Source organism: Trachurus japonicus, chromosome 5 (genome assembly GCF_045865225.1).
Source record: "Trachurus japonicus isolate A0001 chromosome 5, Traja_1.0".
NCBI lineage: Eukaryota > Metazoa > Chordata > Actinopteri > Carangiformes > Carangidae > Trachurus > Trachurus japonicus.
The window spans coordinates 16,412,418-16,429,361 of NC_140911.1; the positions used below are offsets into that span (position 1 = coordinate 16,412,418).

At 41.1% G+C, this 16,944-nt stretch overlaps 1 protein-coding gene across 4 annotated transcripts in view; it reads right to left on the reverse strand.

Annotated features, from left to right (window-relative positions):
• Window positions 1-5,347: 5,347 nt before the first annotated feature.
• Window positions 5,348-16,944, reverse strand: part of phf2 (PHD finger protein 2) — a 31,436-nt gene continuing 19,839 nt past the window's right edge. Inside the window, exons 12-22 of one of the 4 annotated variants that reach the window (XM_085776554.1) lie at window positions 16,412-16,768; window positions 16,175-16,291; window positions 14,056-14,171; window positions 13,666-13,844; window positions 13,286-13,353; window positions 11,952-12,118; window positions 10,761-11,050; window positions 9,844-9,939; window positions 9,657-9,766; window positions 9,257-9,572; window positions 5,348-7,512 (exon numbers count right to left, since the gene is read on the reverse strand). In XM_085776554.1, the coding sequence (XP_085632680.1) occupies window positions 7,424-7,512; window positions 9,257-9,572; window positions 9,657-9,766; window positions 9,844-9,939; window positions 10,761-11,050; window positions 11,952-12,118; window positions 13,286-13,353; window positions 13,666-13,844; window positions 14,056-14,171; window positions 16,175-16,291; window positions 16,412-16,768 (1,905 nt within the window). In that variant the 3' untranslated portion in view covers window positions 5,348-7,423. Of the gene's footprint in view, window positions 7,513-9,256; window positions 9,573-9,656; window positions 9,767-9,843; window positions 9,940-10,760; window positions 11,072-11,951; window positions 12,119-13,285; window positions 13,354-13,665; window positions 13,845-14,055; window positions 14,172-16,174; window positions 16,292-16,402; window positions 16,769-16,944 lie in introns of all 4 variants that reach the window. The other 3 variants (XM_085776552.1, XM_085776553.1, XM_085776551.1) reach the window with 3 other exon arrangements.

A 16,944-nucleotide genomic window follows, 5' to 3' on the forward strand; every position in this document is an offset into this window, starting at 1 on the left:
AGGAGAAAGAGATTTGGATTTAACCTACAAAGATCACTCAGCAGCTGCAGGAGAATGTGTATTGAAAACATTGTATCGGTGATTTATAGCATGTACTGCTTGTGCATTAGGTGTTGACATGACATAGAGTTTGCTTGTAAAACAGGCTTTAATGGAAGATAATCAATTTAACAGTGATAAGCTAATTTCAGTAGCACGGATTGACAGTTGTTTCTATTTTATTCTTGTTCTTATTACACTAATCTAGTATCTAATTTCCTATTTTTCATTTTATATATAAAAAATAATGAATAACAATAATGATGTCAATGCCAACAAATTTTCTGTTACCAGCCTGCCGCACGCTGCTGGAGTGGGTTCTTATAAACAAAAATCCTCTAAAAATAGCTGCGCTGCTATGCTAACAGATGTTTGCATTTGTGTGTGGCCAGTCCAAATACATTGCATCTGTTGTGGTTTCTCTGTTTACAAAGATATATCACAAAGTGCAGATTGTAGATGTTTATGTCAGTAGTCCTTGGTGCAGTAACAGTGCTAAATACACTTATTTCCTCATCCTGTCAGAAACTGTTCCACTCTGAAATGATTGCATTTCTTTATCATGTGCAGCTCCATGTGTCCAGAGATGAGTCAGCGTATAGAGCAGGGGCATGTTACATAGGCGGTACACTTTAATGCTTATAAGCAAAGTACTGTAAGTTCAGACTGAGTTGTGCCCCAGTAGAGCTTAATGGCAAGCAACGCCCCTGGTTTAGAGGCGGATGCTAAAAGATGCAGGAGGTCTGTTAATTTGCAAAGGAAATGAAATGAAAGAGTCATTTCAGTCAAGGTTCTGTGGAAAGTTGTTAATACGTTGCAGACACAGAAATAGGCACAAAACACACATGCTGCTCTGCCGCTCTGCATCTGAACTAGTTTATTTCAGAAAGTTATTGAGTGTTTTAGTCTGTGTCCATCTCTTACCTAAAATTCTTGTAATAATGCTGAAATACCCATAATAAATAATTATGTAAGTAAGTATTTTAATATTTCATCTTCACCAGAGCTCCAAGATGTAGTTATGAGGTTAAACTCGTAAGGGGAAGTGGTTTGGGGTACCACCAGACTGAGTAACTGGGATGTTAGCTATAGTTATTTTTAACATTAAAAACACTAACATTTTTTCACAAAAACGTAAGTGTTTCCACCTTTAACTACAGTAAATCAATGCCAGTCTCATAAACACAGATTCATACAACCAGAGTTTCATATGTCACAAATCTGAGGAACAAATCCTGTCAACTCGTGGGGACAGGGGGCGGAGCTTAATAGGCCCAAAACTTTGTCAGTATTCAGAGAGGGAGTGTTGTGCTTTGGCACAACCACAAACACTCACAAGCTAACAAAGAGTAGGAAACAAATATAAGATGCTAAAACGGCGCTAATTCTTTTGAGAGACCTGCTAGTCTCTGACTCGTCATCAGACTGTGATTCAAACATGTGGTTGAGTCTCTCCTCCTCAATCACATGATACTCTGTATTTCACCTGTCAACCTACCACAGGCGGCGGTGGTGGGCCGGCCATAAAGCCTGAGCCAGATTAGATGGGTCAGCCCCAAACGCAAAATTGCATAAAACCACATAATGAAGTTGACACATTCACATTTATACAACAGTAAATTAGCTTTTTCTAGTGTAAATGGTTCTTGATTGGAACAGGAAAGCATGTTACAGCTGTTCCCGTCTCCCCAGTTTCTACTCAGCTCCAGTGTGCGTAGCGTAGTGTGTTTCTTTCCTTATCATGTTGAGAGTTTAGATACACAACAAAGCTTTGGTGCAGCCAACTAGATAAAGAATAAAAATACACCGGCGGCAATGGCATGCCGACCCTCCTGTGACTGCCGCTGATACTGCAGCTGTCCTCGTGAGCAGGTAGTGAATGAAACAACCTTTCCACCGAGGCCTCGATCACACTCACATTAATAATACTCTCATTTGGGTGGGCTCTCACTTCACTCGCGACAGCTGTTTCCTTGACGGGTGTCAAAAATTAACGATGAAGTGTTGTTTTCCAGTTCCAAAATTTTAAGCCTGCCAAAGGTTAAGGAAACACGCCACCATAAAACAGAGCCTCAGTGTTTGTCTTGAACCCAGGCAGCGTTCACACTACTCGCACTTGGAACTCTCATTTTTATGCTGAGGTAACACTGTGTTTTGTCTGACAACCATTTTTAAACTTGGAGTCGTTTCTCACTTTGTAGCTGAAGGATCTTTAACTTTCAGATCGTTAACCCTTTACACCCTTTGATTCCAGTGCGAGTCAATGGATGATACCTGCATGCTGACTCAAATGCAAATATACAGGGGTACTACTGTAATACCATAAGAGAAAGAGTAATTAAGCTGATATTTTTTGGGAAGCATACCAAAATGTGTGTGTGTGTGTGTGTGTGTGTGTGTGTGTGTGTGTGTGTGTGTGTGTGTGTGTCGGCTGAGGCCAAATGTCTCTCTGCACTTCTGAGTTTCCGTGAAACACCAGCAGAAGAGTTCCTGTTGGCTGACAGAGCAGTTAATCCACACAACGGGGAGCAACTCCAAACTGCAGAGAGAGACACACAAGCTCCAGGTCTGCCACTTTTCATCACCACCACAAAAACAGGCAACCTAAGACCCTTTGTGAGACAGATTGAGAGAGAGAGAGAGAGAGAGAGAGATCGCTCCGGGGGCTGGTACACAGTTGCAGGCAGCTCTCTACGGCTTTACCAATCTGTTGGCAGAGGAATCACCGCGTATGATTACTAATGACAGCCCTGAACTCGGAGGAATGGAGAGAAGAAAAGGCAGAGTAATGGGAGGAGAGAGAAAAAATCTTTTAGCAACTTGCATCATTGCGCAGCCACACAAAGGCAAAAGCTTAACCTGACATTCCTGTGTAATTAAGACATCTCTCACATGGCACGTTTCTCTTGACCACTTGGGACTCCCATACAGAACTGGAGGTTTTTCAAAGCAACCGAGGGCAGCCCATTCACATCTGTGATCACTAAGCATGTGCAGTGTGGCCATGAATGCAGTTAGACTGTAACACTCTGCAGGCATTGTTTTTTATACACTGACATTTAAATTGTGATCCCACTTGCCCTTTAGTGAGGACCGACTGCACCGGTGAAACTGACAAAGACACGAGGGGGTGAGGAGGGAACGTGTTTGATTCAGGAAATCCCATTATGGTGTGTGTTTTTCTACATTTTCCGTTTATATTCAATTTCTATTCAAAAGCAACAAAAATCTAAGTAAATATATAAAATTAAAGGAATTAAAAATGTATTTTTCTAACAACAAGAAAAAACATTTTAACCTCTTCCAGTTCCCCCCAATTCTATCAAAATAACTTAAAACAAATTAAATAATTTCATTTGCATTTGAAAATAGATTGAAATATGGTTCCTACATCAGCCGTGGAGGTTCATTTGCTTTTAAGAAAATAATATCTTAAGGCCTCAAATATGGACAAACATTAATAGATGAGTTGGAGATTGTTTGCACTAAATTGACTTTGAGTTTACTTTCATATGTCACACTCACATTTTGTTCAAATAATCTCAGCACCTGCCTGCAACAGGAAGAAAAATAGACGAAAAGCACCAGAGGGTAAAAATATAACTTAAACTATTACTTAAACATTTCAGTTTGAAGGTTTTGTTAAAGCGTTTTTCACCTGAACTTTAGTTTCCGCACAACTTTTAACTTTCTAAACTGGAATGTAACTTTTCTTCCACTTTGATCGCGGCGTGAACTCGCTTTCATGTCAGTGTGTGAAAATGATCCTGAGAGGACAAATTGTGTGATTGTTTCATTCACTGGATGTCGGCGCACTTCACGTTCTTGTGTTAACAATTAGCTAACAATAACAACTCACTTTGATGCTCGCCAGGGTGGAAACAGGATCACAACCTTTAACAGCCATGCAGGTTCAGTGCCCCCCATCCCCTCCCCCCTAAGGATCCCATTCACACACACACACACACACACACACACACATACAGATCTGATTGAGAAGCTGAATAAAACATCTGTTCAGGGGAAATGCAGATTCCCATAAAAATCACCACACTGCTTTTATTTTGGTAAAAAATCAATTGTGTCCAGATGTGTTAGGCTGGAATTAAAACAATGGGAATCAAGCAGCATAATGTATAAAGGCATCACATCATCTCTACGTTTATGCAATCAGCCTTTAATTGCACAAAGAAAGAATTATTTTTATTGGCGACACTGATTTTAAATGAACTGTAACTAATTTTATTAACATCTCCTCATTGATGTTCACATTCCCTCTTTAAAACTAGTTTTCTGTAATTATGCTCGCAACAATCTGGATGTAGTAGAAATAAAAAATTCACACAGAGCAGACCGACAGTGCCAACATGTATATTAAAAGCTGCAGTGAGTGAATGTAAATGCAGATCACACAAGACATTTACATCTGTGGTCTACTTGAACATTATTGCATTAAGCTGATTTAAAAACATGCATCATGTGCTATTCATATATTTGTTGACTCCATCTAGTGGCACAGACTCGCTGTTGCTTCAGCCTTTTGACAGTGGTAGCGGCCGCCTGATCACAGATTTAACAACACGGTCAAATTTTGTGAAGGAGATTTAGATGTAAACATGGGAAAAATGTGTTTTTTCCGGACCAAAGAAAGCAGATCCTGTATGCATTTCTGTGTCCATTACGTTTGAACTTTGAAACAGCTGCTCAGGACAGTGAAAGGGCATATTTGAATTTAAAAAAAAAGGGTCTGACTACTTGAGAGCACTTTTATGTTAATACAGTTTTAATGGTGTTGACTTTGGCTTGGTTTTAATTAATGACTTGGCTAAAAAGTAAAAGCTGCTGAAGCTCTAGGAGTCGAGATCCCAGACAGAGTCCAGAAGATTAAGCTGGAAGCTGACTATCATACTGAAAACGCCACAGTCAGGTCAGTTTGTGATCGGTGTGGTGCTGGATCTGGCGCGGCAACGTTAAAGTATGACAATATGAAGCATGGGGGGGAAAAAAAACTGTTTTAGTCGTCACCACAGAAGCCGTCACATCAGCCGTCACAGGTGGGAGAGGAACACATTACAACGTAGGTTTTCCACAATAACTGTATTGCAAAAGTAAACAAGGCGGACAATCATATCATTCAACAACAATATGTTTGCTCCTCTGAATTTGCCATTTCTCTGTGTCTTAAAAAAGTGAGCCATGATCTCAAACAGAATTGTCTAAATACAGAAAAATATAGATTCAGGTCAAAAAGGATTGTAAATACTTACTAGTACTGTAAATAACAGTAAGGGAAGACAGCTACAACAGGTATCATTCACTGTCCTGGCACAGTGGATGCATTTAATAGGTTGGACATACAAAAATAAACCACGACAAAGCAACACACATATTGTACAAATAAAAACCTGAAAATATGTCCCACTGGCAGAATTTGATCAGAGCGCATCTCCTTACTGAGAAGTGGACGCATGGTTTACATCTGTGACTAAAACACTGCTGCTATAGAGTATAGCACATTAATCCATGTTCAAAATGTCCCAAACGAAATGAAACGGCGTGAGGAGGCATGGACGCATCTGCTTAGAACTATAATATTAACAATAATAACATGTCACATTGAAAATGTTTACCATGACGTCATGATAACATTGACACTGAGTGAAGACAGGATGGAAATAAAAAATAAAAAAAAAAAGAAGAAAAGTTTGCTAACATAGAATCTAATGTGTAAAATGTTTTTGATGCCTCCCAATCACATACATACACGCACACATCCCAAAAAAAAAGAAGAAAGAAAAAGAAAAAACGAAAGAAAAAAAACACAAAGATTTTCTGCTAAGGGAGATTTCACAAGTTGATGAAATATTCAAAACAAAAACTCTTAAGAATTGTACAAGTATAAAAAAGCTACAAACATTAATAAATTACATCACTGACACATAAACACTTCACAAGGTGCTAGTAAAATAATTCCGAAACCCTTCAGGATACTAGAACTCAAACAAGAGGCTGGTCATAGAAACTTTAAGTGTTTGTTTTTTTTTTGTTTGTTTTTTTGTCCTTTTATATAATTTTTCCTCAAAGCTTCGTCTCTTGTTCAAACAGAATCACAATACAATTAGCTTTGTGTATGTAAGGCCATATGACAATAAATGTATCATTTCTTCAGTTGTTTTCCAGGCAACACCTTTAAATCTAAGGGGGGGTGGAGGGGAGAAAAAAAAAAGTTAAAAATGAATCTCTGCTATAAAAACCAAAAAAACCCAAAAACAAAATAAAAGTTCAAATATTAGGACTATATATGTATATCCATATATATATATATTTATTCATTTATTCATAATTAGCAAAACCGGTAAAAATGTAGAATTAAGCCTTAAGGAGAAAAGATACAAAAAGTAGTAATTTAAAAGGCTATGTACAAGCTACATTCTATATACTGTACTGTGTGAAGCCGTAAAAATGCAGAGATGAGTCTAAGTTGTCGGTGCTGCCTGTGAAAGCAAAAGAAGAGAGAAAGTATCCCCATGCAACTGCAGACCTGACATGGATGAGGCTTATCATTAGCTACAGGTCCCACGTAGTAGTGTAACAAATCCTATGCTTTTCATGTCCCAAACACACCGAATCCTGTTCATCGGGGCCTTCGCGGCCACTTAGTCTTAAGTTACCTCATGTTTTAACTGCAAGAAACATTCGGACACTGCTGCAGTTTGACACACGGCGGTTATTCATGATTCACTTTGTGCTTTACAGTTGTTCATTTCCTTTCTATGACTCAAGACGAATAAATAAATATCAGCGCGGATAGTGCTCTGCAAAATCTAAGTGTTAACATAAAGGGATAAATGCTCAAGTTGACTCCAAACAAAACCACGCTCTGCAGAATCTTGGCTTGGGAAGGCAGGAAGGACGTGAATTTTTCCATCTCGCTCGCCGTTCATCAGTGCTGCAATGATAAGCTGCATCCATATAGTAGGAATTAACGTGTAAAATCCCCAAACCCTGACCAAAAGCGCACATGCAACTGAATACATGCAAGGGATACTTTCAAAAATCTTGGAATGACTGCAATGTACTTCTACTTCATGTTTTAGCAACCCCTGATAAACTGACAGCTGTAGTAAAATGAGACATGTTCTCTTAAAAAATATTTATAGTAGGTTCTGTACACTTTAATATCTGAAAGTTATAAAGTATAAGTAGAGGCAAAAACCTATTTGAGTGATGTTCTTCTTAGAAATTGAAAAAATGCATGATTTTCTTCTTCCCCCGTCTTGTCTCAGTTTTTTTTTCAGTTGTTGGCTTTAATCAGTGAACAGGGGGTGAGGCTGGGACAGGACCCAGCGCATGGATTCCCAGTCCTACAACAGTCTGCTGCATACTACAGGAGGAGCTTTCCATTTCGATGGATCTTTAAAATCTTTCCAAGTCTTTGTTTGGCTGTTGCCATGCCTTTCTTTAGCCGCTTAGCTGTGGAAAAACAAAAACAAAAACAAGAAGAGACAGATAATAAGATGGGTTGCCCAGTGGGAGTGTTAACGCTGCTGGTGCTGTGACAAAATATAACCTGTTTGTATGACTGAAACATGCTTTGTTTACATCCATGCTCACTAGCAAGGAGTCTCCTTCTTCTTCTCCACCTTCATGCTCTGTTTCTTCTTATAATAATAATAATAATAATAATAATAATCATGATAATAACAGCAACAGAAATGTATTTAATTTTTGTCAATAATCGCATCAATTTTGACTGGAATAATAAAAGACCACACATTGTGTAAATGAATGTGATGTGGATGTAAAATCATAATAAGCCACAAAATAAATAGGAGAGAAAGAAAAGTGAACTACGGGGAAAATAATGTCTCTATTTCAAAGTGAGGAAATATTCATTATTTACTTCATTGCTGAACTTTATTCAGCCTGTTTGAGCCTCTCTGACTATTTTTCTGAATGACTTGCAAAGGTGGCTGGTGGGTCCTGGTGGGCGGGGCTTGTGGCACAGCTGAGGGTGGTGACTGATTTGTCATGACATCACAAAGTTACACCAGCCAGCCTGTTTTGAGGATCAGTTGCTGAATACAGACTGTTTTTGTATTTCTCTGCGGACTGAGGCTTTAACACCTCCACAGTTACAAGACAGAACTATGTATTTATAATCAAAGATTGGACCTTTAAATCTGAGTAATTGAAAGTTTCCATATTGACATTTTCGCTGTAATTAGTACTAAATTATGATGATTAGGGAATTTATGGACCTTTAAAATTTTGTTGCCCAAATTCCATATGTCACAAAAGCTTTAAAGCCTACACATGCAGCCTAGGGATGAAAAACAGTTGTGATATCAGAATATTTTTAAAGAAGCCTGTTCAGGCAGAGGTTATTCCAGGCCCAACAGAAAGATCGACATTTGTCCCTTCCTAATTGGATTTGAATGAGACTTCCTGTTGAGTTATGATTTAATATAGGCCACGCCTTATTTGCACTTATCAATATAGCACATTTAATACTTGGCCGCAAAGCATGTTCACCTGAACTGATGTATTTCTGTCCACTGGGTTTGGAGGAACATGTTTTTGTGGCGCCCCCTATGGGTCAAGTTCCATATGCTTCAGTAAACCTACTCCCTTCAGGACGTGCACCACTGGACAAAGTGCTAACAGGTTAATATCATTTAGCAGCAACACCCCACCCCTTGTGCACATTGTAGGTTAACACTGGTATCTAGAAAACAAAAGATATCAATGCGCTTTATGAGACAATTGATAATCTTGGTCCAGTGATGACCTAAAGTCAATATGGGAGCAATCAGACCTGATGGATTCATTACAGAGCGCACTGAGCTGGACTCGTGTGGGTGTGGTCATGACACAATGTCTGCAATTACAGCTCCATCATCTTAATAATAAACCACCACAAACACGGTTAAGTTCTTCTGACCCTTCAGGGTTTGAACTCCGACTAAGCCGTCTACAGTCGTGCAAGAAGCTGTCAGACTGTAGATATCTGAACTAAGTGATAATAACATTAGCAGGCTGACATACTCGGACTGACAATCCTCACTACTGATGCTCAGCAGCAGGTTTATGTAACATGTTCACTGTCTTCTTTGTAGGCTGAGGATAAAGGGAAACTACACACAAAATCCCTTTTTAAATGTGATGCTTTGCTGCTGTGATACTGTTTCTGTCTAATGCTTTTATCAGCGCTCACCTTTGGCGTCCGCCGACCCCGCGCGATCCCCTTTTGCGACGCTGCTGCTGTTGGTGCTCGTGGAGTTGGTGCTGTTGTTGGGAGAGGACATGGATGGTCGCCTCTGGCTGAGGAAGACGCCGGGTGCCATAGGCTGCGGCCCCCCGGGCGACTTGACTGTTCCAGTGTTGAACTCGTGGTCTGTCAGGCTGCCGTCTTGGGAGTCAAGATTGTGCTCTGGCGAGCTACTGTCCTGAGAGATTTTTGGGGGCTCCTCGATTACTATTGCCTTCTTTTTGGTGCTTTTCTTCTTCTTCTTGGTTTTCTGTTGCTCCTCCTATCGACACATAAAGTTTTGTTGAGTGAACACTTAACAGGGATTCTGAGCAGTGTCGTGTGAAAATATCGCCGAATGACAAACCTGATGAGAAAGTTTTGCTGCAGCTGCTGCCAGACCCGTTTCTATGGAGGCGACTCGGGCTCCGTCTCTCGCCGGCCGCTCTTGCCGAGGAACTGAGGGTCCTACACGGGCTGTAATGAGATCCATATAGATGCTTAGAATTTAATAAATAAAGTGACCGATGTTCTCTGGTGATGGCTGTATTTACCTGTTGGGCTGTATGGAGTGTCGTCACTGCTTTTCCGTTTTTTGGATCTTGATTTGAAGACAGGATTATCCTCCTCGGACTCCAACGAAGGGTAAACTGAAAAAAATGGAACCAATTACTAAGACGTCATGCATGTGTGGTTTTCAAAGAGAAAATTGGACAAGATAAAACATAAGATGCCAATTGTTGCATTTATAAGGCAATGAATGTGACTTGAGTGAACTAATTTCTGCTTTCCGATGATCCAAAATGGCGGAGGTTTCCAGTGACAGCATGCAGGACAGCTGTGAGACAGCTGTTGCATGCCCCCTTCTCTCCTCCTGCTCACAGCACAACCATTACAATCTAGAGGTTTTAATATCTGATAATTGGATGATCAAGATAAAAAATGGGCTGTTTACAAAAGCAGAGCCCAGTGCCAGTGTGTGAGAAGAGCTTCACGCTGGCCTGAGGATTTCAGAGCGAGAATGTTCGTGCTACGAACAACTAATTAGACCCTAATTAGAAGTTCAAAAAGGATGTAAAACAACAATTCGGAACTTGTGTTAATGGCTTATTAACAAGCTGGGAGGGTCCAAACAGCTGTGTTTGGATGGGATTCACAAAAGAAAACGTTTCAGAGGAAAAAGATCACAAATTGGAGCAACACGAAAGGGCGGATTTGGAAAGAACGCATGAAAAATAAACAGCAACCCTATCATCCCGTCCTAATGAAAAGTTGCAGTGCAAATTTAGAATTAAAACCCACATGTTGATCCATCAGGGTCAATCTGTTTTTAACAGCAACTGTTAGCAGCAGTGAGAATCAAGGCAGATAATTATTTTCTCATTGATTTGCTCAAAAAATAACCCAGTGACACCGTCCTGATCTCGCTCAGGAGCGGGGAGAGCGAGTCGGCGTTTCGGTCGGTGCTCACCGTAATCCGAGTCCTTGAAGCACGCGTCCATGTGATCCTGGTCGTCGTCATAGTCCAGACTCTCGATGCTGCTGCTTTTCCTGGGTTTCTTGGGGAGCCGCTTGGTGGGCCGCTTGCTGTTGTTGCCACCGCCGCCGCCGCCGCCGCCCTTCTTGCTGACCTGCGTGCCGTGCGAGTTGCTCTTCAGCTGGCTATTGTTTTTGGACTGGCTGTTGCTCCAAGGCTGCTGCAAGCTGTCTGAAGACGACAGGTTGGCCATGGACAGCATGCCCTGAATGGCCTCCTGTGTGCTGGGAGATGCAGGTGGCTGACTGTAAGTACGTCAATAAGAAATACACAACAACGCAGCCATTACACAGCGGTCAACATGCCGGCAGAGGAGAAGAGCCACTGAGAAAAATGAACTGAAAAAAGGCTTTGACGTCCATCGTCAGTGTCAGCGGTTGTGCTATTAAGCATCATTAGCATCTGACAGCTGGGAGAGCAAAGTAAAACTGTCGAGATGAAATATTCTCCACAGACCTGTTATCACCTTGTGGGGCAGTTAAGGAAAAATTTCCACACAAATATTAAAAGGTATTATCTGCAACAGTGAGCAGAGTGACTATCAAGCTGCTGTAATGGACTGTGGTCACTTCATTCCGCGCTCAGAGAGTTCCCGCTTCAAAGCACCAAAACAATTTGAGAAATTAACATATTTCAGCCAATGTTTTGCTCATTTGTAGCTTTCAGTGTGGTGGAAACAGACCATCAAGAGCTGAACAAAACAGCAAACGGCAAAAAGGGAAAAAGGGGAAAAGGGAAAAGCCTGGGGGCCACGCAGCGTTTGATAGATTAACACGCAGTGAAACAAACATTGACTTAACACAAACTGCTGACAGAATCTGCATAAATTGTTGCCTCAGTCGCCGGTTGATTTTTCAGCTCCGAGCAAAGTTATAAAATTCAGCTTTTTCATCCAGTTATTTGGCCACTGAGCGGACCATTTGTTTGTCAGTGCGTCGGCCCATTAAGGAGCGTAGGACCTAAAGTGGTCCAGGGGGATCCATTAAGGGAGCGAACGCTGAGCATGTTGTACTGCAACTCGAGTGTGTTTGTGTGTGTGTGTGTGTGTGTGTGTGTGTCCCGTTGGTGTTGATGGAAAAGAAGTGATGGGGAAAGGATGTGATGTCAGGGGAGGGGGCAGTCTACCTGTTGGCGCTGTAGTCAATCCCACCCACTTGCTTGCTGGCCTGCAGCAGGTCGAGGATCCCCGCAGCGCTGCCGCCCTTTTTCTTGACCTTCGAGTTTCGACTCTTGACCTCAGGCTTGGCCTCTGTGTCTATGTGCAGAGTCTCTTCGTCTGAGGAGTCCGCGCTCTGGTTGTGGAAGAAGAGTGGAAACAGCAGAAACAGACATGAGTGACAGCTCAAAGGGATACATACAGACTAGAGCTATTTTGTTTTTTGTGTATTTTCTTTTCTTTTGTTTATTGTGAATCTTTGGCCAGACTCTCCCACCAGGGGGCGCTGCACTACGCTCCCAATCCCCTTTTTGTGGTTATTTAGCTTAATATAAATGTATTTAGATTACATATATCCTTGGAACTTTGGAGCTTTTTCCACGAGTAATTTACCTTTAATAAAAAATTACAGCAAACCAGGAAACACAATAAATCTGGGGCCTCTGTGAGAATGTGGATCCCTGGGGCAGTTGCCTGCTTTACCCATAAAGCCTTGGATGTGGCTCGAGTCAAGTATGTGACTCCGGCTAAGTTGGACGTGGAGTTAAAGCTGAGTGAGAATAGCCAGTGAAACAGCACATCAAGGTTATGATATTGTTCCCAGTGACCTCTCATTAGTAAACATAAGAGCATCTGGTATTAGTCTGTTTCTTCCTCTTCCTCTGTTCACGCCGCAGCTATTTCCCTCATCAGTGTGTGGTGGTCCGAGGCTTAAGGAGCCTCGAGCTCTGATTCATCCAGAATGCATTTTCAGATTTCTGCTGAAGTCTGAGCTTTTAAAGGAGCAATGCAGAATTTTCTAGCTCATGTGAACTTGCCCCTGGACTCCCATGAACTCCCCTCAACTCTGATTTTTTTCCCCCTCCACACATAAAAAGTAAAAGAAAAAAAAATCTGGACCTGTAGACGTGTCAGGACAGCTAGGACAGTTACCATCTTTTTCTTAATGCTGTTTGACGTGGTAACTCTCTGCACTGACAAGACACAGTATCAGGTTTATTTAGCCTCGCCCCCTTCCTCACAAATTGGCAGGATTGGTTCATTAGGTTTGTGACGTATAAAATCTGTGTTTATGAGACTGTCACTGTTTTCGCTGCAGTTCAAGGTGGAAACACTCAGTCACTGCACTGATGATTATTTCATTCATCGTGTCTTGTATCATATAAAAACATCACACGAGTGTTTAACAAACACTTGTAAACACTTGATTGTCAACAGAAGTTTTGATGTTCACAATTTGGAATAATGAGATTACAAAGCAGTCAAATATTAGCTGCATATGAAAACAAAATGTTGTACGCACCTTGGTCACCAGGGGTTGAAACTTTGGTTTTTTGGCTGGCTGGATGGGTTCTCTGATGTCTGACAAAACTGTAGGAAAACAAATTGATCACTGAGCAAGCGCCCAAACACAGGCTATTTAATCTGAACACTGTTGACAGTCGGTGGTTGGGTATCGATCACTGAACTAAGTGAAGATGTGAATCCAAAGGCCTAGAACAAGGTTCCTCTTTGAATCTTTTTTTTATGTAGTAAATGAAGCAAAAACAGCTTTACCTAAATAAAATCTGCCCTCAGGCTGAATAACTGATAGTGTGGATGCAGTGATGTTTGATACCCGACCCTCAGCTGATAGATCAAACAAACTGAAACACAAAACGTAATAAAGTCCAAAATACTCACAGGAGAGGTCTCTCTTCACCGTGTTCTTTTTCCGTCTAATGGGGAATTCGTCAATTTTCAGCTCCCCTTCATCTGAGACGTACTCGTACTCGTCTCTCACTGGCTTGGTTTTGTCCTCTTTAAGGTTTTGTAATGAACCAAAAACACTTGAGTTGGTCTGAGGTTTCAGCATCTTGGAGCTGAGGAGGAAACCATAAGACAATGAGGGAGCGATCCGAGGTTCAGCCAGGCTCTCACAGTGCGAAGTCCTTGAATTAGCTCTAATGGACACCGATAGCCACATAGCTCTATAATCACCGTAATACACCACATGAGAGGGTTTGCATGCTTCTCTCTCCGAAGACCTTTGGTGAAACGTTTACATGGTAATCACGGCCGTTCCATACATACCTGAGCATTTTCTTGTGAGACATAGTAAAGCTGAATTTGTCTTTATTGCTTGACAGCGGTGTTCTGTCAAATTTGCACTCCTCCTCCATTTTTAGCAGGGAATCTGGTTTACTGTTCTGTAAAAGAGAAGAGGGAAGACCGTGTCAAACCAGAACAAAAGGTCAATGAAATCACCACCATGTCGGATTTAAGGATGATCTCACGCAGTAGCTTATCATCACCAAGTTTTCTTAGTGATAAGAAATGGCTCGATTGACTTGAGGTTGAGTAAAAACATAAATGTGGTGATGATGAACCGCAGAAAATTTGGCATCAAATTCTCCGGTTCCCTTCTCTTATCTGCACTCCAGCATCTGTTAGCTCATTGTTTTGTCATACATCTTCCTGCAGAAACCCACTGGGAGCGAACAGCAGACACATTAAGAGCAGCTACAGACACACAACTCTCTGAGGAAGCTGAAATTGTTTTATTGCTGTGAATACAACAATAAAACACAATCGATAAATAATAACAAAGGTTTTTTTTTTATTCATTATAATTTGCTTGCTGAGTTTAGTTTAGTTGGCTTTACCCAGCTTATACTTTATAGTTTGTCTTTTTTTTCTCCAAGATTTATAGATTGATTTTTTATGTATCTGGCATCAATACACTTTGTTGTATTCAATAATAATAATATAAGAAATATATAAACCTTATTTCTTAACGGAGTTACAAAGTGCTTTATGAGGAAAAAGTAAAACCAGTTAAAAGAAAAGTCCAAAGTGGAAAATGGCTCTGGTCGTGTTGCTCTAAATATATATAACAATCTATTTCCTGTTGTCACTGGTCCTAAGGTATTATTAATTCAATTTAACTAATGGTAGCTTTATGGTAGCTGATACTTATTAATCATCAGAAAGATTCAATTCAGCACATTCTCGCTTGTCTGATGATGTTAATGCTCTGGAAACAAACTCAATCCCTCCTACGTGAATGATTCTTACAGCCCTAATCACACACACACACAAAAAAAAAATCTTACCAGGAATAAGACGAAAAAACGTGATCAAATGACTCATAATTAAAATGAATCCAAGCACATGAAGGTAAGTGTGTGGAAATGAAGTGATGGTTCTGTTCTTCACTCACTTGTAAAGAAAAAAAAATCTAGACGGGAGTAATTTGATGACAATAAAAACATTACTGCTAAAAAGACTGAAATCATCATGATGTTAATCTCCATAGATGATATTCACTTGAGACATTTTGTGGCTCACTGTAAACTAAACTAAATCTACTGAGTCAAACGGCTGCCATGGAAATCACTACGGAGCAGACTATGTAATTAAGTGAAATCCAAGAATACACATTTTCAAATATTCACTTCTCAACAATTTTGCCTCTTAAATTAAAGGCATGTGACAACACGGTGTAACCTCAAACCCAAACTTCACCCTGTCTCGCCCGCTTTTTTGGTTTTTCGTTTAACACTAACGCGCAGTAAAGGACCTAATTGCCCTGCGCACTCTGAGTGGCGGAGCTGCGAAGCGCCTCAACCATGATCGCTAAATGAAGATCAGGTCCACAATGACCTTGGCTAACAGCTAACAGCATCTCTGCTCCATCTGCAAATGTTTGGCCTGACGTGACGGAGCAGCTGGATGGAGGGACTGCAAACGTTTGACACTGAATTTTCCGTGAAACTAAAACCCTTTAATGTCTCCGTTCAGCTGAATGACACTGTGCTGTGACAGGCCTCTCCCCGTGTCGTTCAGCAGTAATGGCAGAGAAAACGTTTCTTTTTTTGGAAGCATGTGTAAATACTCTGCACGGTGGGCATGGAAATAGCATCATTTCATTAGCTCTGATGAGCTGCAGGCCTTCGACGTGCAACCTCGGCCACATCATTATTTTAGCTGATTGCTTTGAAGTGAAGTGTGCAAATCGCTTCTGGACATTTCTGCACATTTGTCTGTTTATTTGTTGGGGGTCGTAACCTTCAAACGTGTGGAGACTTCTTTTAAGAGGCAACTTTCACTTTTTGTTTTAACCTTTAACAGATCGTGATACTATTTACTTTGGCCGCCAACAAGCAGCGATTGGTTTTAAATAATAACTTGTCGGCTGAAATGATCTTACCTTATACTTCCATTTTGCTTCAGTCTTGTTTTTATTCTGCTCTCTCATTTCAAACTTCTCCACGTTGTTCTGCTTTGAAATTTCCTTCTCTGACATGCTCAGCACGTTCTTCACAGCCTGGAGGATGGAGAGATTTGAAGAAGGACACAATTAATAACAGAAAACAATCATCTGCAACAGTAGAAGAGTTGAAGTTTGTATTTCGGCTATCATCGTCTTTCACTTCACCCTGTTCACCTTCGTCTTCTTCGTCGGCTGGTCCATTTTACTCAAGATGTCCTTTGCATGGGACTCGAGGGCGGCGAAGCTGGAGGGTTTAGGCGGCGGCGACGACTCTTTCGCCTTCTTTGCTTTCTTCTTCCCTCCTTCCTTGACCTTGGGCACCTTTGGAGGCTTGGGGGCCTTGGGCATCTTTGGGGGTTTGGGAGGCTTCGGAGGCTTGGGAGGTTTGGAAGCTTTCTTCCGGCCTTTCTCTCTGCTGGGTGAGGGGACGTGGGCCGGGGAGACGGGCTCCTCGGGCTCGGAGTGGGTGGATGGCGGCTCCTCCACGGGCACCTTGATGCTGGGCTCGCTCTTGATGGCTTTTGTTGCGTTCTGCAAGTAGAGCGAGATTTGATTTTGTCACCACGATAAATAACAAAAACACTGACAAAGACAATTTGAATTAATTTAAGCTCTTATACCTTGTTATCTGTTGACATTTTGACATAATAAGAGATTTATTTTAGGTCTAATGTTTCAAAAAAGCATCAGAATCGACTTGATTTATC